Raw genomic sequence first — 27,204 nt, forward strand, 5'->3', positions numbered from 1 at the left:
CCCCAGAACAATTCTTGCTCATGCCAGAAAGGGAGGGAGGTGTGAACCGGCATAAACGTTGGAGTAAACATTTGCAAAAGCCAGTACACCAGCAAAGGAGAAGAGAGAGCGACCATCTCACCCCACCCACCCCAGGTTAACTTGTTGAGCTTTTAATCAAATAGTTTTCAGGCTGAGTTATTAATTAATGGCATTTTCAAGACTATTTTCTCCAATTCAAACAATGTGTTAACTGACAATGTGGATTGCCAAATATGACAGAATAAAAATTTATATAAGATTATTCTTATCCAACTACTAAATATTCAAAATCTAATATATTTTTCTACTTGGAATCTCATAAGAAACATCAGGTTCACAGACGACATTGGTTCTCTTGTATTATTTCATTCCTTTTAGTCATTCATTGACTGAAGGACATCAATTTTCAAACGCTCTGGCTTTCTGAAATTTCCTCCTTGCCCTTCAGACTCTCCCATCAGTACAGAGGGTACCATCACATTCCGTGATCCATCCAGGAGGTGACATTAAGACTGGGCAAAGTAAGACTGTGATGAAGAGAAAAAGCACAGACACAGGGCTGACTGCCTAGGGCAGACACACTGTATCTCCTCTTGCCAGCAATGCAGTTGTGGCAACAGCTTCTCAACCCTGGGTCCCACCCCAGTCATGGGTCAGGAGGCTTTACCTAAAAGTAGGAAACAGCCTGACCCGACAGTGAAGCATGGCATATGGTCTGAGACAATTCTGAATTGGATAATTACACTAAGCCATCCTATAACCTCAGCAAGTTGGGTCCCAAATCAGATTTCCCCATGAGTCTGTGAAAATCGCTTTCACCTCTTTTTACAGGGTCCTCTGCTGAGCAGGGAGGTGGCTCTGTAAAATCTCTACACCTGAATTTAGTATTTACTACCTGGAGATGAGTGACTGGGCTTCTTTGGACTTTGGAAATGCCCTGGAGATGAGTGACTGGGCTTCTTTAGACTTTGGAAATGCCCACAGTCCTTGGGTCCCATCATTGACTGTAGCTCATTCTTAAACCTCATTCTTGGGACCCAAGGAAGCTGTTTCTGTAACTAGCAGTGTCACTTCCTACATATTGAGGTCTGGGGCCCTCATAGGAAGTTTTGGATAGTCCACTCCAAGGCCCAATTAAGGCCTTAGGATCTGCGAAGGTGAAGGAGAGAATGAAACGGAAAACAGCCATGACTTCCACTGGAAGGAATTAAGTCCAGCAAGCAACTTGAATTCAGGATAGAAATTGTTAGTCAGGACAGAAAGGAGCAAAGCTGATGAGTGCTTCTCTCATGACCTCCTCTGCCCACCCCAAAAAGGAAGAGATTAACTAAACTTTATTCAACCTGTATTTCCACATGAGGCAAAATTATCTAGAAGTTGCTCAGCCCCAGAAAAGGTTCAGTTAAACAAGCCCCGCCCCCCACGTAAACTCTCCAACTCAAAAGCATACACTTATTCACTGAGTGTGAGGAGCAACACACACAGCTGAGGCAGCCACACCTGGGCCATTCCCCTGAACTGGTTTCAGAATTGGCACTCCTAGACTCCACTTTCCTGCTTTTCTAGTTTATGGCCCAACTTCCCTAGCTTGTTACAGCCCTGGGGCCATGCTCATGTATCCTTCCTGCCCCAGGCTCCCACACCTACACTTAACAGCTCACACATCCCTTGCTCGTGGTGAGTGGGCTTGTCTCAATTTTCAGTGCCTAGATGGGAACTGTATTGCACATGGAAAAAAGGCCCAGCCACTTTTTCTCTTTGTTTGAAATGTACTCTCCATAAGCCACGAGGGTTCCAAGCACAGGGTTTGGGCTAGTTATAAATTCATATTTGCCCTCTCTCCCATCCCACGGTACAGATTAAATGTGGGTTGACAACAATAGTTCTAGTAGTATAGAACTGGTACAGTAGTTATGTGTGCGGCACTATTTGAGTGCTTCACACATATTATTTCATTTAATCCTCAAGATACCCTATCAGGAAGGTACTATTTTTATTTCAGGATGAGGAGAACTGAGTCCCAGAAAAGCTAGATGTCTTGCTCAAGATAAAAATTAATATAAAGGACAGGGGTGAGATGCAAACACAGGTGGGCTGACTCCACGGCTGTGGTGCTCACAGGCAGGCCATGGGAGGAGTCCACTTGGGGACAGGTGGAGAGAATTTTAAAATAATAAAACCAACTAGAGTTATTATCCCATGTATAAGCAATTTTCAATAATGCAATGAAATATTTTTCCTTACTTGGGTGGGTCACTCTTGTCATTAGGCCAGATGCTACCATGTCTGTCCACGGTGCCTGACACTGGAATAACTGTGGTACAACTCTGAGGCAAGCTCAACTGTGACACTAAAGATAGCTGAGCAAAAATATGGGAAGAACCGGAGTTTTTAAATTACTATTGTGATAAAATACAAAATTTACCATTCTAACCATAATTCAGTGGCATTACATACGTTCACAATGTTGTGTAAAGATCACTACTATCCATTTCCAGAACTTCATCATCCCAAACAGAAACTCTGTACCCATTAAACGTGGCTCCCTATTCTTGCCTCCCCTTATGTCTCTGTAAATTTGACTATTCTAAGTACCTCATATAAGTAGACTCATACAATATTTGTTCTTCTGTGTCTAGCTTTCTTTCACTTAATGTTTTCCAGGTTCATCTACATTGTAGGATATATCAGAATTTTATTACTTTTCAAGGCACCATAATATTCCACTGTATGTAAGATCCTGAGTTTTTAATGACACCTTTGAGACACTATATCTTAGGGGACCTGCTGTTAAGGTAGATGATAAGTTTACCTTATGGTGTAGGTCGTGTGCATTGGATTTTTTGTTTCTTACAGCTGGAAGAATTCTGACACATAACACACAATTCATATTCTTCTATGAAGCTCCAGGGTGGACAATAAGGCCCACAGAGAACTCAAAATGGAAATGCTCTAGCATGTAGCAAAATTTTCCCAAATTTACCCAAGGATGTATGTAAATCTTTGTATGTGTACATATGTGTATACACACAAACAGAGAACAAAGCCCACACCTTTACCTCTTTTCATCCTCAGTTTAGTTATTTTGATAATCTGTTGTTAAAACTGTTAAGTTCGACAATATTTAACATTTTTCATCAAAAAATATTTTGAACTCCAAAATGAGTGACACTGTGCCATATGCTCTACAGAATACAGACTGACATCTCTTTTCAAAACACTCTTCCACAATATTCACTGGAGTTAGTAATAATCGAATTTAGTCAAGGATAAAGAATAAAAACATTTATTTAAGAAATACCATCCAGTTCTGAGTTTGGCAGACACAAAGGGTAGGTAATAACTGTTTTGTTGGTGTATGAAATTTAAGACACAGGAAGTAGTATGGCAAACAAACAAAAAAACAACAGAAAAAACACACTACTTGTTATTAAAACTGAAAAAGCAAAGTGAGTAGTAAGCTACTATGATAGAAAGGGACTTTAGGGTAAGCAGATGTCACCATAAAATTAAAATAATCTCCTCTTTAATAAGTACTAGTAGAGAAGAAAGCTAGACTTGCAGGATTACTGGAGAATGTTCCCCAATGGAACGTTTGGTTCATGGCTGTGAAGAGGTGGATTGCACAAAGACGTGAGCAGACCCCAGTTCTAATAGGGGGTACAGAGAAGTGGGAATAAGGAGAAATAAAAATCAGACAGAGTATCTTTGCTCAAGGGTCCCTATAAAAAATGTACTTAAAAAAATCTGAGAAAGTACATTCTTTCCAGTGACTATAAAAGTATAATGGACAGCATTAGAAATCAATTACACTGTAAACATATAAGAATACCCTTTCACTGTAAGCATATATAAAGCCTCCTGCAATTATTATACATCACATTATAAAATTCTGGATTTTTTTTTTTTTTTGCTTGTTCCCTTTTCTGGTTCCTAGTTGTTCAGATTCTAGGAGAGAACAAAGGCCTTCAGAGATCCATCAATCCAGTCCTTTTACTTCACAGATAAAGGAGGGTAAGTAACTTGCCCATGGTCACATTCATTCTCAGTGACAGAGACTGGACTGGAACCAGATCTCCTGATGCCCCAGCAGGTGCTTTTCACATTACAACATGACATGATTCATACCCAACTGTCCTGGTCTGTACTTGATAATTCTCCCTCAATCTCAGCTGGGGCAGAAGGGCTGTGAGGGGAAGGAATAGGTCTGGTTGGGGCTTCTCTGGCTTGCTCTGAGTGTGGGATACTGGAAAAGGAAGCAATAAAACACATCTACTTCTACCCCAATGCACGTGGGTGTGCAGGCATGCGCACACACACACAGTGAGGATTCTCTAAATACCTGAGAAATATTTCCTGGATAGAGCATTGTGCACGAGAGAAATTTTTAAAGGTTACCATAAGTTATTGATTTTAAAGGAAAATATCTGGCCAAGGACACACACTCATACACCTTTTAGAAGGGCTGCAAATAAAGACCTGGTTACATGAGGACCTTCAGGCTCCAGGGCACATCTCAACACTGCTCCGTGTAGACAGCGTCCCTAACCACTACGCTCTCAATGGGCTACGAATCAATGGTAGAAATTGCCTCCAAATACACAAATTCCAGCAGGAAGAAAATGCGTCTGACTTGATTTTTAAACGCCCCACCATTTTTCACATCTATTTCTGGTTTCATATTCACCAGTACTCAACAGTCCATATGTTCCATTCTGGCTATCCAGATTCCAGGGTAACAATTTGGGGGATGCTTTATCACAACCTTAATGAGAGATGTCTCAGGAGAGTGGTCAGATTTCTCGGGGCCATTCTTATGTGTGTCCTTTGAGAACAAAATTCAGTGAAAGTATTATCATATTTTAAAATGTCTATCATACAAGTTTTTGTTCGAGGTTCAACATAAGGAGTAGGAATTGAGAATATCCTTTGTCATATTCACAACCTGAGAAAACTGTGAAAGGAAAGTTCTCGAAACTGTGACAATCTCAAGTTTACTGAAACAGCGAAAAGGACCACGATTCTATAAACTGTCCAGAAAAATTTACCTTTCTTATACTCTATAGGTTTCTCTAAGAATAAGGATCACTTTTATTTAAACTTTTCTTGGAAATTGCTTTCTCAAGTGAAGATAAATCATTTGTTTTAAGAGAGACATGTGTTCTGTGTTCCATCTCAGGCAATAAATTGCCTTTGTACCATATTTCTTGTCTCTTTCCATATAGTTTGTTGTGTCTTATACACAGACTCCTGAAAAATTCTTTCTACCTGTGTAGGAAAGCCACGACTTTCTTCCTCTAGGGCATTGATGGTTCGCAGAGCAAAGGGAGTCTTTTCCCGAGGCAAGGGATTGTTCAGGGGTCGCATGGGTATAACGGAGTTGTATTTGTGATGCCTGTTAACAGAGTTCATTAGGGATGTATAGAACTGGAACTTACACCAGGTATCTCTTAAAAAGTTTTCAGTCAATAATAAGATTGTCCATGCAGAACCATTTACAGCATCATCTAAATTCTGTAAATGCTGTCTGCCACATGGCATCTCAGCAAAGATTATTCCAGGTCTGATGCCAAAGTCATTTTGCAGCAGATCCTGGACTCTGAGAGCTTCATCTGTGTCATCTTCTGCATGCAGAATCACAAATTTGAGGAACACTTCTTCTTCTGCTTGCTCTTCGGGCATCTCTTCCGCTCCCTCAGTTCCCTCCTGCTCTCCCGTTGGCACCTCTGTTGTATTGCTATGCTCAGCAACATCACGCAGGGAGATTTCAGATTTCTTGGAATCTGACTCATGATGTCTTTGACTTGTATTCACATTGTGGCTTTTACTCAAAGAGAGAGAAAGAGGGCAGGAATCTATTTTAGACTTCCCAATACCCATTATAAGTATCCAAATCAGAAGAGAAAAGTTTTATTTATATCTCAGCATTTCTTTTCATTCTAAAAAAAGAAATAACAAAGAGAACATAAATTTAATCGAAGCATTAAAAATGGAAACGCGTTCAACCTGAAAAGCTCAAAAAGATTATAATATATAGATCCTAAGAAAGAAATGCCAAATAGATCATTGGGAAACAAAATCACTTGTCTTTTGTGCACTTCACAAGGGCCACCCACAGGTAGTCAAGGGTAAGGTAAGGAGGGTCCCGTTTAATGTAACAGGAGACATTAAGAAATTTTAAATGGTATTATATTAGTACTAAAAACCTCCAGATTAAAATAAATTCCTTTGGTATTTTAGAGGAAAGGATATCACTCTCTCTATCTGAGTTTAAGTCCAATTTCTCCATTATCAAATTATTGTGTGGACTACAAATATGAAAATCTAAACAAACAGAATATTCAAATATTAAGTACACAAATTATTTTTTTATATCAAAAACATATACAAAACAGAATACAAATATCCTAAAGACAGCTAGCAGGCAGCTAGCTCTACTGTCTCAGCATAAAGGGATCCGAAATGTCAAATCTCCCTGGTTCAGAGCATTTTTGTTTGTGTAGAGCCAGGCACTATTGTTGTAGCGGTGCTGATGGAGAAATTATAATAAGGGTTGTAAAAAGTTAAGAAATTCCTTTTTCCAGCTAATCCTGGTAATACTGAATAAAACGTATTTTTTCACATAGGGAAAAATTAACATCTTGCTTTGGAAGTGAAATCTGGAACAAAGACTTGTGATTTTCTCCAGTGAAGTCAACAAATAATCAAAATTGTCTATACTCATTCTTTTATTTTAAAAATTCTAAATCCAGAATGGAAAAATTAGATTAGCCCTGAAAGAAAAGTACTCCGTGTGAATCTAATTTAAATAAATATTAAGATAATGTTGGCAATGTTGTTAATATCACTTCAAAATAGTCTGTTTCAAAGGAGATTCTTTTATCTAAAGACAGAAAATTTAGAATAGATAAATATAGATTCCATATTTTCAAATACAGGCCCACAAGCTATATTCCAGAGCATTTTTATTTATTGTTCATTGGCAAAGACCAAAGTTCAATAAGAAATCCGAATTATATTCATACTAACATAGCACAGCTACATATACCAAAATAATTCAGGCTTAGAAGAAACTGTTCAGCAATAATGGTGAAAACTGTTATGGAAGAAAAGATAAGAAAAAACACACAGAAAACTTTCTAATGTATATAAGAAATGTAAACATTTGCTGCCTCAGAATGGTGAAGAAATTACTGGCTACTGCCTGTCATTTATTATGTCTATATTTTAGGTTCTGTCTCCACAATATATTGTGCCAATTACCAAGAGGTATTCTAGACAAAATAACTCTAAACTGCTACATACACACATACACACATAATAAAACCAAATGAATTTGGACTCTCCTCACTGGTTAGGATTAATTGCTGACTTTCGTATTGCATTATGAAAAAAGGTTGTACTATGCAAAACTGCCGAAAGAAGCTTCCCCTGCATAATAAAATAATTGTTAAACCATTCAGAGGCACCTATTTACTGTGTCAATTAAAATAATCTTCATTTATTCATTGAGCTAAGTTGGTTAAAGCAACTTAACATCATAATGTTAATCACTAGCTGCTGCAGATAAATGCACATGATGTAACACAAGTTATAAAATGTGTCAAAAATTTCTAAAGTAAAATGGTGTGTCAAGCCAGATCACAAAATCTTCCGAAATAAATTTAAAAATTACAACGCATGTCTTATTTTTCTTAAATACTAGTCAGCAAAAAAGAGCAAAACATTTCAGAAATCTATGTATGATGTGCTGTTCCAACTTCCAAGCACTCCTACCCACCCCTACCTTAAGTAGACCAGAGAGAGGACAGTTAATGACAATATCTGATCTTCTAATCTGGAGGGAGAGAGTAAGGAGATTGCCAAGGGAAAAAGATGTGGAAAGCTGTGTGCTGGAGATCTGCCTTTCCCACCACCACAGTAATTCATAGATGGGGAAATGGTCCAGATTCATCAATGTGGGTCTCAGGGGTGGAAGAAAAGGAGAGAACCTGATTGTGCTCACTGAGCCAATTAACTCCATAAATAAAGAAGGCTTTACTAGAACCAACGACAGGCATAGAATGCTGAAGGAAATAGGGGCAGGGTAGAAGGCTGGCAAAAAGAATCCTGGAAAGTTCCTTTTAAACTTCTCCTCTCCCATCAGGAATGGTCAGCTCCAGGGTTAAAACATTTAGGTTTGTCTCCTTCCCCTCAGCTAAATGGGAGGACAGTGAAGGTGGCCGCTGTGGAGAGACACATTAGATGACTGTTCACAGGAATAAAGATGTGTGTGTATTCACTTTTTAATTAATTTGTTTGTTTGTTTTTTTTTTTTTTTAGAAAAGGTAGTGGTTGAAACACCTAATTACTTTGAAAACATTTATATTGAAAAGTCTCACTCCTTTCCTTAATTACCATACTGTTACCCCATGGTTTCCTATTGTGATCAATTTTATGAGTTTCTCCTATATCCTTGTTTCTTTATGAATATATTCTTTTTTTCAAAAAAGTATCATTATTCACACACACACACAAAGCCAAACAGCAGTAGATAGATTCCTTTTCTTTTTAATACTATGACCTCTGACTTTCCGCATAAGCACATAACTTCCTCACTCTTATTTACAACATAATCTTCCAGCATGTGGATGTACATAACTGTCCCAGTCTAGGATATATGAGTTGTTTCCAGTCTACTAGTATGAACAATGCTGCAATGAATAACTGTGAAAGTCATTTCATACATGTGCAAGTTCATCTGCAGAATAATTCTTCCAAATGGGATTTCTATGTCAAACAACAAATGCATTTGTAATAGCGATAGATTTGGCCAAATTGCTCTAAGATTGAACTCTTTTGTTTTTAACTCTATAGAATAACACCCCCAACTCCACCCCTTGCCCCAGCGAAGATCTAAAACTACAAAGCTACGAATTACAATGGACCACAGCCCAACTGAGCTAATCAAACCCCCTGAGGCAAAAGAAACGTGGAAAAACACCCATCAGCATGAAGCCCTGAAACGGAATCTGACGGGAAAATCGGAATTAGTCCAAGACAGGAAGAGTGGAGAATCCAGAATGTGTCCACTTTATATCCAGGCAAAAGAGGGTCCCAAAAAATCCTCCACATTAAATAGGAGCAAGATGAAAAGAACAGCTTGGCAAGTATGCAAAAATATTACAGGAAATAAAAAGAATATAAAAAAGAATCCTAGCATGCAAAAGACAAAAAAAAAAAAAAATCCATTTTCATTAAGACTGTGTGCTCTGGAATCAGACTGCCTGAATGTAAATCCCAGCTCTGCTATAAAAAAACTGGGGAGACTTTGTACAACTTACTAAATACCTTTGTGCTTTGATTCCACAAAGTATAAAATGGTAATAATTATAGTACCTACATTTAGAGTTTTTATATAGATCAAGATAGCTTAGAACAGTTTCCCATAAATGTTAGCAACCATTACTGTTACTAAGTACATAACAAAGAAGCTAAAGAAAAATTTATACAACAAATGCTTATGTTCTAGGACAGTGCTACTCAAAGTGCAGTCCATGGACAAGATGCAGTCTCTGAACTGCTTGGTGCCAGTCTATGACAAGGAGATTGTGCCAGGATGTAAATCAATTATATCAGTTAATTGTGCTGTTTAGTTCAGCTGATACTTTTTTCATAGCAAGACATTCTCAATGAAGAAAGCAGCATGGTTTACATTTGGTGCATGCTTCTTACATTACTGTGGGCAAGCACTTTGAGTAACACTGCTCAAGAAGACACTAAATATGTAACCAATGAAATGAAAATATTAAAGAAGAGAAAACAGAATTAGATGAAAAGGAAGACTCTAGACAAATCAAGGACCCAACACCATTAGGAAAAAATAGAAACAGCAAATGGAATAAGTATGACTCAAAACCCTATCAGTTAAACATGGTGGAAAGACTTAAAATAAAAATCACAGAATATGGAAAGGAAAAAAGACAATAAGAACAAAGCAATTTGAAAAAAAGATATAGCTACAGAGATTTAAAAAAAGCAACCAGTGTAATGAAAACCAATATATCTGAAATAGAAAATCCAATGAGCATAACAAAAAAATTCAGACATAACAGATTCACCACCCTAATTCAAATGATCAGTCTTAATGATCACAACCAGACAATATAATTAGATATGATGTACATAGCATAATGTATGACAGGATTTGCTAATGATGTTGAGTAGGCACAGAATATAGTCTGGGGTTTGGGGGAGAGATCCAGCCAGGAGAGGTATATTTGACGTTTATCTATGTATAGATTATATTTAGCACCTAAAGACTATATGAGATTATTAATAGAGTAGATAGAAAAAGGAAGTGAATTTCAGACTTGCCAGCCCCCACAATCATGTGAGTCAATTCCTTAAAATCAATCTTGATCTCTCTCCCTCCCTCCTTCTCTCTTTCTTCCTCCTTTCCTCCTCTCCCTCTCCCTCTCTTCCTCTCTCCTTCTCCCCGCTGCTTCTCTCTCTTTAACCTACTGGTTCTGTTTCTCTAGAGAACCCTAATACAACCTTCCTTAACAATTTGTGGCCCTAGAATTAAGAGTTAATGTTTGCAGTTTTAAGACATTATGACCACTTGGGAAGAGAGGGTCCCAAACAATTGTTAAGTAAATAAAATACATGCACATATACAATTTTAAATATGCCCATGTGTTTACCACAGAAAAAGCCTAAGTGTTTAAATCATTGCACCTGAAATTTAACACATTTAAAATTGAGGCAGCCTTAGAGAGCCTTTAAGTTTTCTTTCCAATCTAAATAGCACCATCTTGTGGCAAATACGTGTAAAATCAATGGTTTCTTCATCTGTTCAATTAATAAATGTGTTGTTAGAAAACTTACTCCGCACCAAGACCTGCTGGGTTTTAGGGATGTGAAGCGAGGACAAGTAGACGACTGGGACTCACTGTGCTGGTGCTTCATTTGGGATAACAGGTGCTACAAAAGCACTCGGGAAGGGCACCTGCAGCAAGGAACGCTTCATGATAGTTAAGTCCAAAAGAAGTGGATGTTTTCCAAGCAGTGGGACCAGCATTTGCAAAAACACTAAGGCACCACAGGGTAAAGTATGTTTGGATCATTTTGCACTAGGTGTTTATATGGCTCAAGTCCATGTATATGGGTGTGGGGGGGAGGGTAGTGGTGAGAAATAAGAATGAAGAGAATAAACAGGATTAGAGATGTAAGGGGATGAATATATTATGTTTGGGACTTTGAATTGAACACGTTGGGAGACAGAGGGGCCTGGTAGACGTTAAGCAGGGGAGTGACATGATCTGAGTTGTTTCAGACAGGTTAAAATAGCTGTAGTAGAGACTAGGCTAGAGGACTGTAAGGCCTTAGACTGGGAGAACTATCATTTGAGAGGCTGTTGCAATAACTTAGATAAGAAAGCAGAATCCTGAACTAAGAAAGTGATAGTAGAGACAAAGATATGTAGGAGGTAACCAAGGGGAGTGGGTGACAGAAAGAAGAATCAGGTGTGCCTCCTAAGCCTGTTCCTTATGTAAATTGGTGGTGGTTCCATTCACCAAGATGAGCAGGGAGGGAGTGGGGTATGTGTGACTAATCCAGCTTGCGATATTGGGAGCTTGCTTCCCCATGACCTAGAAGAGGGGCTGTCCAGCAGGCACATAGACATGTAGTCCCAAGGCTTAGAAGAGTATCTTGATGAGGGATCAAAGTCTGATGCCAGCTCAAATTTGTGAGTAACTGAGAATAAGGAGAAAGAGAGTGCTGAAACAAAGCCAACGCCTGACTGGCATCCAGAGGAGGAGGAGCCCTCAAAGGAGAGAGAGGAGCGGCCTGGGGCAGTGGGAAAATCAGACACAGAACAGTATCTGGAAGATAAGGGAGGAGAGTGCTTCCAACAGTGATCAGTATCTACTGCATTTAGCACCTAGAGGTTCATGGGAGCAGTTACAGAGGAATGGTGGGAGTCACCACACCTTACTGCAGTGTGCTTGAGTCTACAGGAAGTGAAGGCATGAGGAGAGGGGAAAGCTTAGTTAAGAAGAAAAAGAGAAGCCAATAGCTACAAATGAAGGTAGGATCTGGAGAGGATTTCATTAAGAGAAGTAATATGCGGAATGCCTAGAAACTGAGGGAATTTGCTAGTAGAGAGAAAAGAGGATAAAAAAATATGGGTGAGAGCTTCTTAGAGCTAAGATGTTATCCTCTTGGTTACTGAGCAGCTCTGCCTGTCTCCCACTTCCCCATTCCCTAGGAAAGGAGAGAGGCCACTTAACTCCTGAATGCGCTAGGTCCCAGGACAATGTCTGTGATGAACACTGCAGATAATGTCATGACCTATAGGATTTGGGTTTTACCTTCTAGGGAGAAGGTGAGTGCACTTTTGTTTTTATGAGCAATGGTTGCATTATCTTGAGAGAGAGCACACTGTTAATTGCTACTGTTGCCTGGAAGTTCAGGTATGGTATAGAAGTGGGTAGAGTATAGATGCTAAGTAGTCAAAGGGGTGTTCTGTAGCATATACTGAAGATTTATTCATCCAAAATTTATTCCAATCTCCATTTAGTGTACCTTCCTGAACTTCCTGTACCACAAGTACTAAAAGCTATATTTCCTAGACTCCCCTGAAGCTAGAGTTCCACATGTAATTTAAGTTCTGCTAATCGACATATTTGGTCTGAGTTAAATATGAAGGGAGGCAGAGCATGAGGCACCTATTTTGCTCGTTAAGGCTCTGGTAGAGTTTGTGTGATTCAGAAGCTGACAGCTTCTTGATTTAGCAGGTTTCCTGGTCCTGGCTAAAGCCCCAGTAACACTAGACCAATTCTGCTAGGTGATGCTATGAAATGTTTCTAGAAACTCAACCTACAGTCTAGCTCGTGAACCTTCCCAATGAGACTGTAAATTCTGAAATACCTTCCATGCATACTTTTCTGCTTAAACTAACTAGAATAGATTCTGTTCTCTGCAACTAATCTGTGATTGGTACAACATCCAAATTCAAGGAATTACACCATTAGCAGCAAAATATGGAGTGCCAACTGTTTTTGTAAAGTTTTACTGGAAGATAGTCATGCCTATTGGTTTATGTATTGTCTGTGGCTAATTTCATGCAGATGCAGAATTGAGTAGTTACAGCAGAAATGATATGGCCCATAAAGCTTACAATATTTCCTATCTGACACTTTCCAGAAAAAGTTCGCTGACCCATGGACTACAGTATGGGAATGCCAAACTCTGCCAGAATGCCAGGATGCAACAGAAAGGACCTATGCCAGCCAGAAAAGAAGCATCTGGATTTTTCTTTAGCTTCTTCACACTGGAAATATTTTTAAAATCCCAACTACAGTAACAAATACTTTCAGGAATAGGATGGGTAGAATTTGAATCCATCCTGATCTTATACTGAGATATTAAGAATCAGCTGTCATTTATTTATTTATTTTCTTCTTTTGGGAATTGCACAGGATCCATAAGGATGGCAAAGGCCCTGTATAAATAAAAAGGTTTAATATCAAATAGTACCTACTGATACTTTACAGTCAAACCAGTGCCTGTATTTTTCATATTAGGTACCAGAGCTTGCACTGAAAGGTTAGAGTTAGGAGCTCTATAAGAGTCTTGTACCTGTGTCTTTCCTCCATGACATTAATTAAAACTACCATTATGTGTGTAATTATCCGCCTAGTTTCCCTTCTTTCTCACTAAACTGTAAACTCTACCAAAACAACCACCACCAAATTTGTCCTGTTCACTGAGGATGTCTCCAGAGACTCGCACATAGTCAGCATTTAAAAACACCATTTGAGAAGTACAAATCAGAAGTTGATAGACGGTCAGCGGGATGAGGAGCACGGCATGTAGCCAGCAGTAATGTAATGGCTAGGCGTAGAGCCAGAGGAGAGAAAGATTAATTAGGGGGATCATTTCATAAATTATATAAATGTGTAACCAATGTACTGTATACTTGAAACTAATAAAAAAAATACCATTTGAATGAATGAATGAGACAATTCCAAATATAAGACTAATAAGTTTTTAAGTTTGGAGAGATAGTCAAACAGATAGCTCTTTATTATCTATATTATATATATTATTGACTCAATCTACAAGGACTAGCCAATTCAAATATATCTCATTGGATTTTTTAAATGAGTAATTATGTGGCATTTTAAAATATTACATGAATATAAATATAGTACATTCCTATTAAGACACAGCTCAAAGATCACATCTGGCAGACAGGTTAAGTACTCCTCTCCTGCACACCTATAACATCCTGTTCATATCTCTTAGATTATATATCGCACAGAACAAGAAATTAAACCATTAGCAGCAAAAGTGCTTACACCATAAGCACTCTTAATTTGTCTTCTTGCTGGCCTAGAAGATAGCTTTCACCTCATTTTCCCAGAATACTCCATCTAGGTAAATAGAACTATCATTTGCCCAGTTATAACAGCCAGAAACCTGAAGCTTCACTGACATTTTTCCTTTTCTCTCTTAAACTTTCATTTCCAGCTGCCACCAAGTCCTGTCTAGTCAACCTCCAAAATACATATCAAATTGTTCCACTTTCCCTCTCCACCACATTTTCTACTGCACTTCCTAATTAGTCTCCTTTGTCCACTCTTGGACATTCTAATCCATTCTCCACTCAGCAACTACCTCGATCTTTTTAAACACATACATCTGATCAAATTACTCTCATTTACAATTCTGCAATGGCTTCTTATTGCACTTAGAATCAAAATTTCTTAATATGGCAAATGCTATCCTAAACGATCTGGCTCCTTCAGCTCCAACCTCATCTCCTGCCTCTCTCCTCTTCGTTCCTCCTGCTCTCTATACATGGGTCTTTTTTTCAGTTTCTTAGATTTGCTCAGCTTTCTCCTGTCACAGGATCTATGGAGACATTTTATTGCAATTCTGAAGTATGAATTATATGACTGAATTTTCTTGTCATCAGAGAACTTGTACACAGTATCATGCACTACCCCAAATTCTGTTGGATGTAAACAATCAAAATGTCCAAAAACTGAGGAATGGCAACAACATATTCATATGATTGAATCCTATTAAATCGTTAAAAGTGTTTATGAATGTTATGAATAATTTTAATGACATGAGAAAATGCTTCCAAAAAAAGTAAAAAAAAAAGTATAAAAATAATAAGTGAAAAAAAGAATATAAAATAGCATATATCGTATGATCTCAGCTTTGTAAAACAAACTAGAGAAAATAGATTGGAAAGAAGTACATCAAAAAGGTAACACTGGTTATCTGTGTTTGGTAGATATGCAGATGTACATATGTCTATATGTCTATCTGTATAGATCCATTTTCTACAATGAGAATGTAATCTGAAAAAATGCTTTTTTAGTCAACAAAAAATTGTTTTCTAAGTTTTGCGCTTTTAAACAGAGGTTATGTCAATTTGGTGCCCAGATAGTATATTCCTTATGTGCCATATCTGCATATTTCAGATGAGTTTGGCTCATCTTTAACTGACCTCCTGTTTCCTACCTATATCCAAATTTTCCAAGAGTCTGGGTTTGCTAACTCTAAACCAAACAAGAATCCTACAATATTCTACTAATTACAAGTACTAGAGAGCAGAATCATCTCCATAGTACCTAAAATAGATCCTTGAGAAGGTAAACGTTAAATGACTTGAACTCTCTCCTCTCTCGCGTGCGCGCGCTTCTATCAAGTAGAAAAGCGAAGATAAACAAAAGGGCCTTCCTCAGTACCTGCTTTTTCATCTGTGGAGCCTGCCTCTTGAGGCTAGGAAGCTCCAGGTTGGTAAGTGCTCTCTAGCCCACATACAAAAGCTTGTGACAGTTTTTAATTCTAACTTCACTGTTGGGTTCCCCTTAACCCTTCTACTCTTATCTTTTCTTTGCTCTATATTCCAAATCCACTTATTTTTAAAATTTTATTTAATCTTCTATTGTATATATTTATTCAAGCATCCTAATTCTGAAATAAGAAAAAAAACTTCTTCTAAAAGAGAAAGGTAATACATATGTTACTGCTCACATCACAGAACTAGTTCCTTGGGATTAAAATGAGAAATAAGTATTATAAAGTAAAGTCTTTTATTCCCCAACAGCTTTTCCTAAAACTGAAAATGCTGTTTTTAATTTCCATTTCCACATGTTTTAAAGAGAACTAAATTTGCCTGTAAAATCTTGATATTCTGATATTTGCTTAGCTACCACACTTAAAAACTTGTATAATATTCTCTGAACAAGCTAATTTTTCTTCTTCCCTCTGAAACTACCTGTTACTGATACCATTCAAAAAGTCTCCAAATCACAGACCACTGCTTCCCATTGAAACAAAGAAATTGCCCAAAATAATTACTGCATAGTCTTTTCAGAAAATATATTTTTCTTTCATTTTCTATATTTAAAAATGAGAAGTGGCATTAATGGGAAAATATTCTCTAAACCAGGAAGAACATTAAAAAAAAAAAAAAAGAATTTAAAGGCAAATTGTACATCTTATCAAAATGAGGCTCAAGAAAAAGATGGTTGTGCATTATAATATTAAAGAGTCCTAGCAGACAACAATGTTTTGAAGGTACCACAACCTTCATGGACTACTAGAGAATAGCATCCAGCACCTAACTGCAACCCACCTGAAGGTCAGTTATAAAAGAATGTTACAACAGGACAATGGCAGTAACCCCTGGGATACAGCATTGAACAGGGAAGTGAGGGTACTGAAGGTGTACAGCCTGTGTGGTCTAGCAGAGACTCACTGCAGGCAAAGGGAACAGTAACCAGATCAGTATCACCACAGTGTAGTAAGCAAAAGAGAAAGTAGGAGATGAGATCAGAGAAGTAGTCAGGGATTAGATAAAATAGGGCTTCGAAGCCATTCTAAGAGTTTGCTTTTTATGATTCTGATAAGCCACCAAAAGGTTTGGAAGGGAAACGAAAGCTATGATTATATTTGAAAAAAATCACTGCTATTTGCAGAAAGGTTGTAGAGGAACAAGGGCAGAAGCAGGGAGACCAAATTAGAGACTTCAAAGTCATCTAGGTGAGTGATTGTGGTTTGCATTACAGAGGGAGTGAGATGTGGTCAGATTTGAGATCTCCTCAAGGCAGAGTCAACAGAATTTGCTGGATGCTTGGATGTGGGGTCTGAGCTAAAAAGACTCATGAAGAATGATTCCTAGAGTTTCAGCCTAGTTGAATGGCAGTAAGAGTTTCTGAGATAAGGTAACTGAGGGGAAAGCAGAGGGAGGATTGGGTGGGTGTGGTATCTGTCTGGACATACTAAATTTAAATGCCTATTTGACTTCCAAATGGAGTGGTGAGTAAATAGCTGAATGTGTGCATCTGGAGCTCAGGGAAAGTAAACTAAAGCTAGAGATAAAACTTTGGCAGTTATCAGCTTATAGGTGTTATTTACTGCCACGGAATATGGCTTGGGATAGAAATTGCCTTGGGAGAAAGTATGGCTAGAAAGAGAATATAGTCAAGAACTGAGTCCTGTGGTACTCTAACATTTAGAGGTTCCAAAGAAGTGAAGCCACATAGTGACCAGTGAAGTAGAAAGAAATACAGGACAATGTGGTGACCTGGAAGCCAAATGAAGAAAAAATATCATAGAAGAGGGAGCAGTTAACTGTCATTTGAGGTGAAAACTATGCAGACACTGGATTTCACAAGCGAAGGGTGAGGGAGAGATAGTGATGGAGACAAAAAGCCTGAGTTGAGAGGGTCAAATGAGGAGAAATAGGATAGAATGAGATGCGAGAAAACAGAGAGGAAACAGGAGGGGAAATAGAGACTCGAAGGCAAGCCTTTCAAAGAGGTTTTTTCTTTTTTGTCGTTTGTTTTTTTTTTTTAACTAAAAGAAATGTGCAGGAAAAGATGTTTGTTCTGGGGGTGAGTGATTATTTAAAGACAAGATTTATCAGCAGATACTATTCTGTTAAATGAAAAAATAAAAAATACCATGAAGAGCAAATGACTCAACAGTATAAACATGGTTCACACAAGTTCCATACAGCTGGACATAAAACATTTACTATGCTTTAAAAGGAGTTAAGGAATTATTCCATACTGGCTCATCTATTTTCTGATTTAAATGAGATAGAGTTGCTTAACTCCACTTATAACCAACACACTATTTAGTGTTAAAACATATTTTAATGACCCCTTTTTAAAAAAAAGTTTACTGCCACGAAAAACTGGCGAGGTCATAACTAATATAATACCGAAAACTAACTCACATCTGCCAACTCAAATTATTTTTCCCCAAATTAGCTTTGAACAAGAAGTCAAATAAAACCAAAACCTTCAGCATTGACTCAATGTGCACGGGTGAAGCTTATGTAGAACTTTTAAGCCAATTAGAACGCTGGGCAATTTGTATATGGTTGTGAGGTTTCTTTAAAAAATAGATTGTCTAAAAACAGAAACAAACTCAAAGAGAACAAACTGATGGTTATCAGATGGGAGAGGTTAGGGGACTGGGTGAAAAAGTGTAGAAATTAAGAAGTACAAATTGGTAGTTACAAAACAGTCACGTGAAGTAAAGTATAGCACAGAGAATATAGTCAATAATATTGCAATTACTTTGTATGGTGCCAGGTAGATTTTACACTGTGGGGTGCTTAGTAAGTTACATAAATGTCTAACCACTATGCCATACACATAAAACTAATATAATACTGAATGTCAAATGTAATTGAAAAATAAGTTAAAAATAAAATCAGAACCTGAAAGAAAAGTTTTCTTGTCAAAGTGAAACTTACACGAAAAGCAGAAAGCTGCGTATATTTTCCCTGCGGAGTAAGGCACCATGGCTGAATGGACCGGCTGGGCTCGCTGGGGCGGCCGGAGTCCGCTGCCGTCCTGTGCCCCGTGGTCCGCCGCGCTGGGACAGCTGCGCGCGGCCGCCCGGCCTACCCCGAGCCCGGCCGCGGCTCCTGCAGCACCCTACTTGCCAGGAGGCCCGCGCGGCGCGGAGGCCGGCTTCCTTCGTCTCGCTTTCGGGAGGAGCAGACTCGGCGATGTGCTTCTTTCCCCGCGTCGGTAGGGGCGTCCAGTGCGTGACCCACCGTAAGCCCCGCCCCGCCCCGCCCGGCGCGCGGAAGTCGCGGGACCGCGGGGTCCCCACCCTCAGGGACGCGCTGACGCGTAACCCCGCGTAGGCCTCGCGGGACCCACCGCCCCCCGGGGCTCCTCGACGCAGCACCGCCCCCGCGAGTCGGCTGGTACCGTGCCTGGATTCCTCCGCGCAGAAAGAAGAAGCGAGTCTTTCGGCAGGGCGGAGGGGAAATCACGCTTCGGGACTCTCACGCAACTATGGACTCTTCTTGCGCTGCAACTTCTTCTTTAATGTCCCCATAAGCCCCAACTTCGAGGCCGGAGAGTGCGTGGGTGGGGGGAATGCCGCTGTGTCTGCTCCTTACAGACCTGGGTGCTGCGATGTGGCTGCAGCCGCCGCTCCCGCGTCTGGCCTGCGTGTCCCCCAGCCGAGCCCGCGGGAAAGTCCCGGCTCCCAGACAGGAGCGCCTAAGCTCAACGAGCGGAACGGCCCTTCTTACCGAACAGACCCTAGACCCTCCCGAGGTGCAGAGTCTCGGCCCTCCCTGATTGCCTGATTGTTTTTCCTTTCACTTTAGGGCTCTCTCACTGAATGTTGCTGTCGTCAACTACATCCCTGGCCAGGGATGCGCGGCGCATCACCCGCTTCCCCCAAAAGCCACCTTTCTCAGGTTATTTTTCCACAACCGAAGCACTGGAACGCCATTGAATATTAAGGGAGAACAAAAAAGCAATCGAGTAAAAGAAACATAGAAAGTATTATAAAGCCAAGTACTTGATCCTTTCATGTCTGTCTCAAGCTCCCAATCTTACTCAAAAATAGCACCGCCACCCGCTTCTAGTTCTCAGGCAATCCCTATTCCCTGCTGAGAAGGAATCCAGTTACCTAACAATGGAGACAACGGACAGTAAAGTGGGGTTGCAGGGTCCGTACCTGGGTCTCAGAGGCTTCCCATAGGTAGAGCTGAGTTATTTTTTCCTCTTCCCTGACCCTACAACAGGATGGGCTATTGAAGGTAGGCACTAGTAGGTAGCGATCACATGGGGAAACGCCCAATTAAGCACCATGTTAACACAATTCATTACCCACTGACAGCTGGTTTCTCTTCACTCCACTTCCCAACAATTCTATTTCAACTTTTCAGGTAAACAGTGGCCTCGTTACTAAGTCCAAATGATACTTTTGTTGCCCTCGTTTCGCCCCGGAGTCTCTCTTTGGCAATTGACAAAGTTGTCTCCTCCAAATACTCTATTTCCTTGATGTCAGCGTAGCCTTTATCTTATTAAACTTCTTAAAATTCAGCCTCTGTTCTTCCTCTGACAATCCTTCAAATAAATGCCTTTTTTTTCCACTGAAATACTACTAATGGCAAATGTGATAAACATTTATTTCCCCATTCACCATCCACGTCGCGTGCATAAATAAATGAACCTAAAGTCACTAATATCGAGGGCAAATTCACTTGACTTTTTCCATTTTGGTTCAAATTGCTTCAAATTTTGCACTGTTCTTCATAAGTAATTATATGTTGTACTAAGAAAATATTTTAAATTAGTTACGAGTTTATTAAATTTTCTACCCAAATTATTAGGTACACATTTCAAGAAAATACACCGATCACTTATGCCACAGATGTTTGGTGTCTTACGTGTGCTAGGCACTAGGGATATAGTGTGAACAAGACACACGTGGTCCCAGGCCTAATGGAGATTTTGCAGTCTAATCCAGGAGACAGACAATAGACACTTAAACAAGCAAGACAGTTTCAGATCCATTCAATGATAGTGAATGAATGAATGAAATAAAACAGAGGAAATTGGGAAGGAGTGCTAATTAAATCAGAGAAGAGATGGCTTCTCTGACATGTAAAATGTTTTTCCTGTGGCTTCATACCCCTGAAGCCCTTAGCATTAAATGCTAGTGTTTCAAAGTTCTTGAGCCTCTGTCATCTTTAGCTTACTCTACCATTTCCCTGGATATCTTACATATGACCAGCAGACTCCACATAAATCGGTAAGGGTATAAATGATTTGAACATGATTAATGGACTTGACCTGATTGACATACACAGATTATGGCATCCAATGCAATTTCAGAATACATATTTTTTTCAGGTACACACGTAACATTAACAAAATCAGACATTAACAAAATTAGACTATTTTAGGCCATAGAGCAACAAGACTCAACAAAGCAAAATAGAAACAAATCGAAAGATTAAAATAATACAGAATGTGTTCTCTGACCACTTAGGTATTAGTCTAAAAATCAAAAACAAAAAGATAACTAGAAAAACCTCTAGATAGTTGGTAATCAAAAGACACATTTCAAAACAACCAATAGGTCGAAAAGTAAACCATAACAGAAATCCTAAAATATTTCGATCTGAGTGTTACTAAAAATATTTTATCCCAGAACTTGAGGGACATAGCTAAAATCTAAATTAGAGGGGAATTTCTAGTCTTAAATGTATGTATCAGAAAACAAAGCCAGAGAATCAACTATCTAAACTTCTACATCAAGACATTAGAATAAAAAAAAAATGAAATCCAAATAAAAAGATGAAAATATCAAAAACAGGACCAGAAATTAAATAGGAAAAAAAAGGATCAATAAGAGCAAAAGACGATCCTTTGAAAAGACTAATAAAATAAAATACTTGTGAAACTATTCAGGAAAAAAGACACAATACTAGAAATTAAAAAGAAACCGCTACATATCATAAGACATTTAAAAGATATCGACAATTTCTTTCCAATGAACTTAGATGAGCGGGCAAAGATGTTTGTCTATGTATTTCTTGTGTTCCTATTTCTTGCTGGGAATGCCAACGCAAGACCTTGACTACTCTTTACCTGGGCCATTTCTCAGGGTAGTGAGCCACCTTGAGATATGAGGTAATATCTCCCTCTAGGACCAAGAACAAGCTTGCCTACTGCTTGCTATAAACGGGATGGGTTCCTCAAGCTCATTGTTCCTCAGATATGACACAAACTCACTGCATGTATAGCAGCAACCTGGACCTCTTCATGTCACCGCCATGGGACTTATGAGCAAAAGGAACCAATGCAAATGTGCTGATGGTAGTGCTACTTGCTGTGTCATGAGTAACAAAGTCCTTTGTGCTGATGGTAGTGCTACTTGCTGTGTCATGAGTAACAAAGTCCTTTGTCTTTGATCCAGGTATTTTGCGTCTTCTGCCAGCATCCATGAAACAGTAACGGGCTAACTTACTAGATTGTAAGTGGGGTAAAACCAAATCCCAAACCTGATGGGATAAGTGGGGAATTCTGTGATAGTGAGGATATCTTCAAATTCTCTCCCCAAAACAAATATAAACTGGACAAAATTGTCAAAAATAATCATTTGAAGGCTCTGGAAATTGACCAAAGGGAAACAACAAATTAAGAATCATTTATTCATTTTTTTAAAAAAAAACCTTGCTAGATTTTGGGTAGTAGTGGGAGTCTGTAGCATTCTTGGTAGAAGCGACTCTCATCTCTCAATCCCAGCATATTCCCTAACTATGGTGGTGAAACAGTGCTATTAGGATGAAGCCAACAATGAAAGCCAGGAGCTCCACTGCTGGAGGGAGCTACTTGGCTTGGAGTGGATGGCATAAAAAGTTAACTAGTGGTGCTGTCAATAAAAATCATAAACTTGGGAGGAAATAAATGAGGAAACCCATAGCTCTGTTAGCCTGAATTTGTAGTCTCATATGAGATGGCCTAGCCAGAAATTTAATGGGGAGATTCTGGAAATGAGAGAACCACTGAGGGTCAAGATAAGCTCTTCACATATCTCTTGCATAATTGGGAGGCTACATATCCATAGGGGAGACACAAGCCTGCCCTTGAAGATATGTGTTTGAACCCTTCTAGTACTAATTGTGTGACCTTAGACAAGTGAACTTAACCATTCTGTGCTTGTTTCTTAATCTGTAATATTGAGGAAAAGTATTGTTTAGGAGTAAATAAACTATATAGCATGAATGTAGAACATAGTATATAGCAGGCACATAGTATTACAAAAAGTTGCTTTTATTATTTCTCAAAATGTGGTATAACAACACTTGTATCAGAACCTTTGGGAGGATTTCCAAGACTCACTCCAGATCTCCTAAACAGAAATCTCAGGGTCAAGGGAAGGAACCCAAAAAAGATCAGTTTTTCACAAGTGGACTAGGTGATTCTTATATCACCAACATTTGAGAACTACCACTTTCAGGTTAGATATGATTGTTTGTTTGGGGCCTGTGTCCAGATGCTCTGAGAGTAGAAGCTATCATATTTACTTCAGTATCCCATTGCCTAGCACATAGCAGACATTTAGTCAAACGTCTATTGAAAAGTAGAGTTTTATTGAATCAATATCCAACACTCCAATTCTCACCATGTAGAATAAATAACAAATTAGGATTAATTTATACCTTTATATTAATGTGAAAAAGCTAAAATTAATATCCTGCAGTGCAGTGATTCTTTAAAACTTTTTGAGTTACAGACTCCTTCAAGAATGTGATAAAAACTAGATTCTTTCTCCAGAAGACTGGAAATATATGTAAAATCTTGTTAAACAATCTTATGGGTATCGCCCCAAGTTAAAAACCTCTCATGAAAACTGGTTTGTTGTCTGTCTCCTAACCAAAAGAGTAACTTCTTGCTTATTACCGAATCCTTATTTCTAGGAAAAAAAAAAAAAAAAAAGGATAGAATATATTTGGCACTAAATGAATTATCCATTGAATGAACAAATGAGTCACCGATAAAAAGATATCATCTGGGGGTTATGCGGAACTCCATGAGTCACCCAAGGGTGATGTAGAAAGTGAAAGCACAGAAATTGAACATCTTATTCATGACCAAGATGCAACCTTGAATTTCTAGAGGTGGATAATGAGAAAACAGGTCATTTGGACAAATGTTCCCACTGAAGATAAAACACAATAAGCATCTTCTTGAAGACTTATATAAAAGATAGAATTTACCTGGTCAAATTCAGGAAGATTAGAGTCCAGAAAGTAGTGCCAAAGCCACTTTTGCCCTTGGAGTGGATTGCCAACCTAGAGGAAGTAATTTGTCTTTTCATCAACAAACGGAATTGGAAAGACAAGGGTTGGCTTTGGTATCCACTAAAAGTAGTGAAAACACACCTTGCTCTAGACTGTAGCCCAAAAGCTGTATCTTGAAGTAGGAACAAATTGCAGTGCAATGGGTCATCTGGAGGAGCATAAACAATCTAAAGCCTAAATTTCTAACTGCTAATGACATGAGGCACTTGGCAGAAAGAAAAAATAAACCTCCTCTCTGGGCTTGGACCTAGAGGTGACATGGCTAAAAGCACCAAGAATGTCAGAATTGGTATATACAGAACCCATTATGGTACCTCCCTCAGGAAAATAGTGAAGAAAATTGAAATCAGCCAGCATGCCAAGTACACATGCTCCTTTGGCAAAACCAAGATAAGAGACAAGCTGTGGGGATATGGCACTATGGTTCCTGTATGAAAACAGTAGTAGCAGGTGGTATCTGGACACCTACAATACTTCTGCCATCATGGTGAAGTCTGCCATTAGAAGGCTGAAGGAACTAAAACACGAGTAGAAGCTCTACCATTTGAAATATTGCTAGCCTATAACAAATGGGTAATGTATATAACAACAAAAGAAAGGCAGAAAGGAAAAGATAGAAAAGGGAAGGAAGGATGAAGGGATGAAGGTTGGGAGGAAGGAAGGAAACAAAAACCTCTAAAGGAAGATAACATTATCCCAGACCTTAAATTATTTCTGTATTTTTTCCAGGTGTTTCGAGCAAACAATCAAAGATAATTAGTTATAAGAATAACCAAGACATTAACAAGAAGCAACATGAATTACAGATAGCACAAACAGAACCATAGCAGGCTACAAATACTGGAATTATCATCCATGTAAACAAAATCCTCACTTAAAAATGCAGCAAGGAACTAGATGCCATAAAAAGTAACAGCACATAAGAAAAAAATCTAACAGAAAAATAAAACTAAAAAATATAAAAACAAATTATGAACTCAATGAATGAGTCTTATGGCAAACTAAAAACAGCTGAAAAGTGAATTCATGATTTATAAGCTATATCAGAAACTATCTAAGATAATGCAGAGAAAATACAGAACATATAGAAGAAAAATGAAGCGATACTGCAAATACACCAAGGTCTAACATGTTTACTTGGAGTCCCAGGAGAGAGCATACTAAACAGAGGCAACAGTTAAAGAGATAATAGTTGAAAATTTCCCAGAACTGACATATAAATCCACAGATCCAAGATGCCAGATAAAATCCAAGTGATAAAATACAATGAAATCCTCACTTACATACAGCATAATGAAACTGCAGAAAATCAAATACAAAGAGAAAATCTTGGAAGCAGCTGGAGGAAAAAAGTTCAGTTTCAATAAAACCGACTGAGAGCTGATTTCTTCATAGCAACAAAATGGAAGGCAGAAGACAATGGGAAGATATCGTCAAGAATCACCCAAAGAGAATTCTATGCCCAGCATAAACTTCCTTCAAAAAATGAAGGCAAATCAAAGAAATTTCAAAAATAGACTGAAACGAATTTGCCACCAGCTGACCTGCACTAAAGGAAATTTTAAATGTATTCTTCAAGCTGAAGAAAAATTATTCCAGATGGAAACTCAGAAGCACAGCAAGGAACAGAGAGCAAAGATGGTTGCAAATATATGGGTAAATCTAAATGAAAATTGACTACATAAAACAATAAAAATGACATATATTTAAAGATACAAAAATACATGACATTCGATAAAGTAAATGGTGTCCTAAAGTAACTGCCCATAAATTTCAAAGAATTTTAAGTCATAGAGAATATATTCGCTGATTGCAATGCTGTAATTATATTAGAAATCAATAATAAAAGAGAACTGAAATACTTATGTTTGGAAATTAAGAAATATAATTCAAATAATATCTATAGGTCAAATTAGAATAAAATCAGGAAGGTCTCTGAAATTGATTAATAACTAAAATAGATATCAAGACTTGTAGAATGGAGTTTGTGATAAGCAGAATTCTAAGATGGCCCCTGAAATCCCTCCCCATCCCTGTATCTGTACATTTGAGTGGGCAGAACTTGCTTCTCATCAACAGAATATGGCAAAGGTGAAAAGATTTTGGAGTTGCAATCAAGGTCCCTAGTCAGTTGACTCTGAAGGGAGATTATTCTGGGTGACTCTGACCTAATCAGGGAATCCTGTCAGGACTTCCCTGACGGAGATTCAAAGCAACAGGTTCTGTCTCCTGCTAGCCTCAAAGCAGCAGTCGTGATGTGAACTGCTTATGGAGTGAGGAAGTCTCAAGTGGCTAAGGGCCTCAGTTCTACAGCTTCAAAGAACTGAATTTTTTCAGCAACTTGATGAATTTGGAAGACTATACCAAGCTCCAGATGTCACACTTCAGGTAACAACCTGATTAGTCTTGTGACATCTTGAGCAGAGGACCCAGCTAAAGTTTGCCCAGACTGTTGACCCATAGATATTGTGAGATAATAAAAATATGCTGTTTTAAACTGGTAAATTTGTGGTAATTTGTTACATAGCATAGAAAACTAACATAGAGCTAAAGTAGGATTTAGAGAGAAATCTATAGTTTTAAATATATGTTAGACTAGAAAGTTGAAAATCTGAGCTAAATATCCATTACAATATAGAAATACAATGAAAAATGCCACCTAGGAAAATAAATATCATAAAAAGCTGAAAGAAATGAAACAGACAATAAGTAACCAGAAAACCACCAAAATATTTGCTCTTTGAAGAAAAACAAAGTGATAAACCTCTGGTAAGACTGGGCAAGTAAATAAGAAGATACAAATAATATCTTATATAATAAATAGTATTATAAATTTGTATGCTACAAATAATAGTATCAGGAATGAAAAGAACATCATAATTACAGATCTGGCATACGTTAAAAAGAGGACAGGAAAAACACTGCTAATAAATTTGAAAATGTAGATAAAATGGACAGATTCTTGGGAATATTCAGTTTACCAATAATACACAAGAGGAGATGCTTTTATTAATAATAATAAAATTGAATTAGTATCC

General features: G+C 38.4%; 1 protein-coding gene and 1 pseudogene across 1 annotated transcript; one reads left to right on the plus strand and one right to left on the minus strand.

The window, feature by feature from the left end:
• Positions 1–3,291: 3,291 nt before the first annotated feature.
• On the minus strand, positions 3,292–19,113 carry TICAM2 (toll like receptor adaptor molecule 2). Its single transcript, XM_011358254.2, has 2 exons — positions 18,800–19,113; positions 3,292–5,960 (listed from the first exon to the last, which is right to left on the minus strand). Exon 2 carries the CDS (start codon positions 5,899–5,901, stop codon positions 5,197–5,199), a length of 705 nt encoding a protein of 234 aa, XP_011356556.1. The 5' UTR covers positions 5,902–5,960; positions 18,800–19,113; the 3' UTR covers positions 3,292–5,196.
• A 4,790-nt stretch (positions 19,114–23,903) lies between these two features.
• On the plus strand, positions 23,904–25,706 carry LOC111738480 (annotated as a pseudogene).
• Positions 25,707–27,204: the final 1,498 nt, after the last annotated feature.

This window comes from Pteropus vampyrus, unplaced genomic scaffold (genome assembly GCF_000151845.1).
Source record: "Pteropus vampyrus isolate Shadow unplaced genomic scaffold, Pvam_2.0 Scaffold39, whole genome shotgun sequence".
In the NCBI taxonomy this organism is placed as follows: domain Eukaryota; kingdom Metazoa; phylum Chordata; class Mammalia; order Chiroptera; family Pteropodidae; genus Pteropus; species Pteropus vampyrus.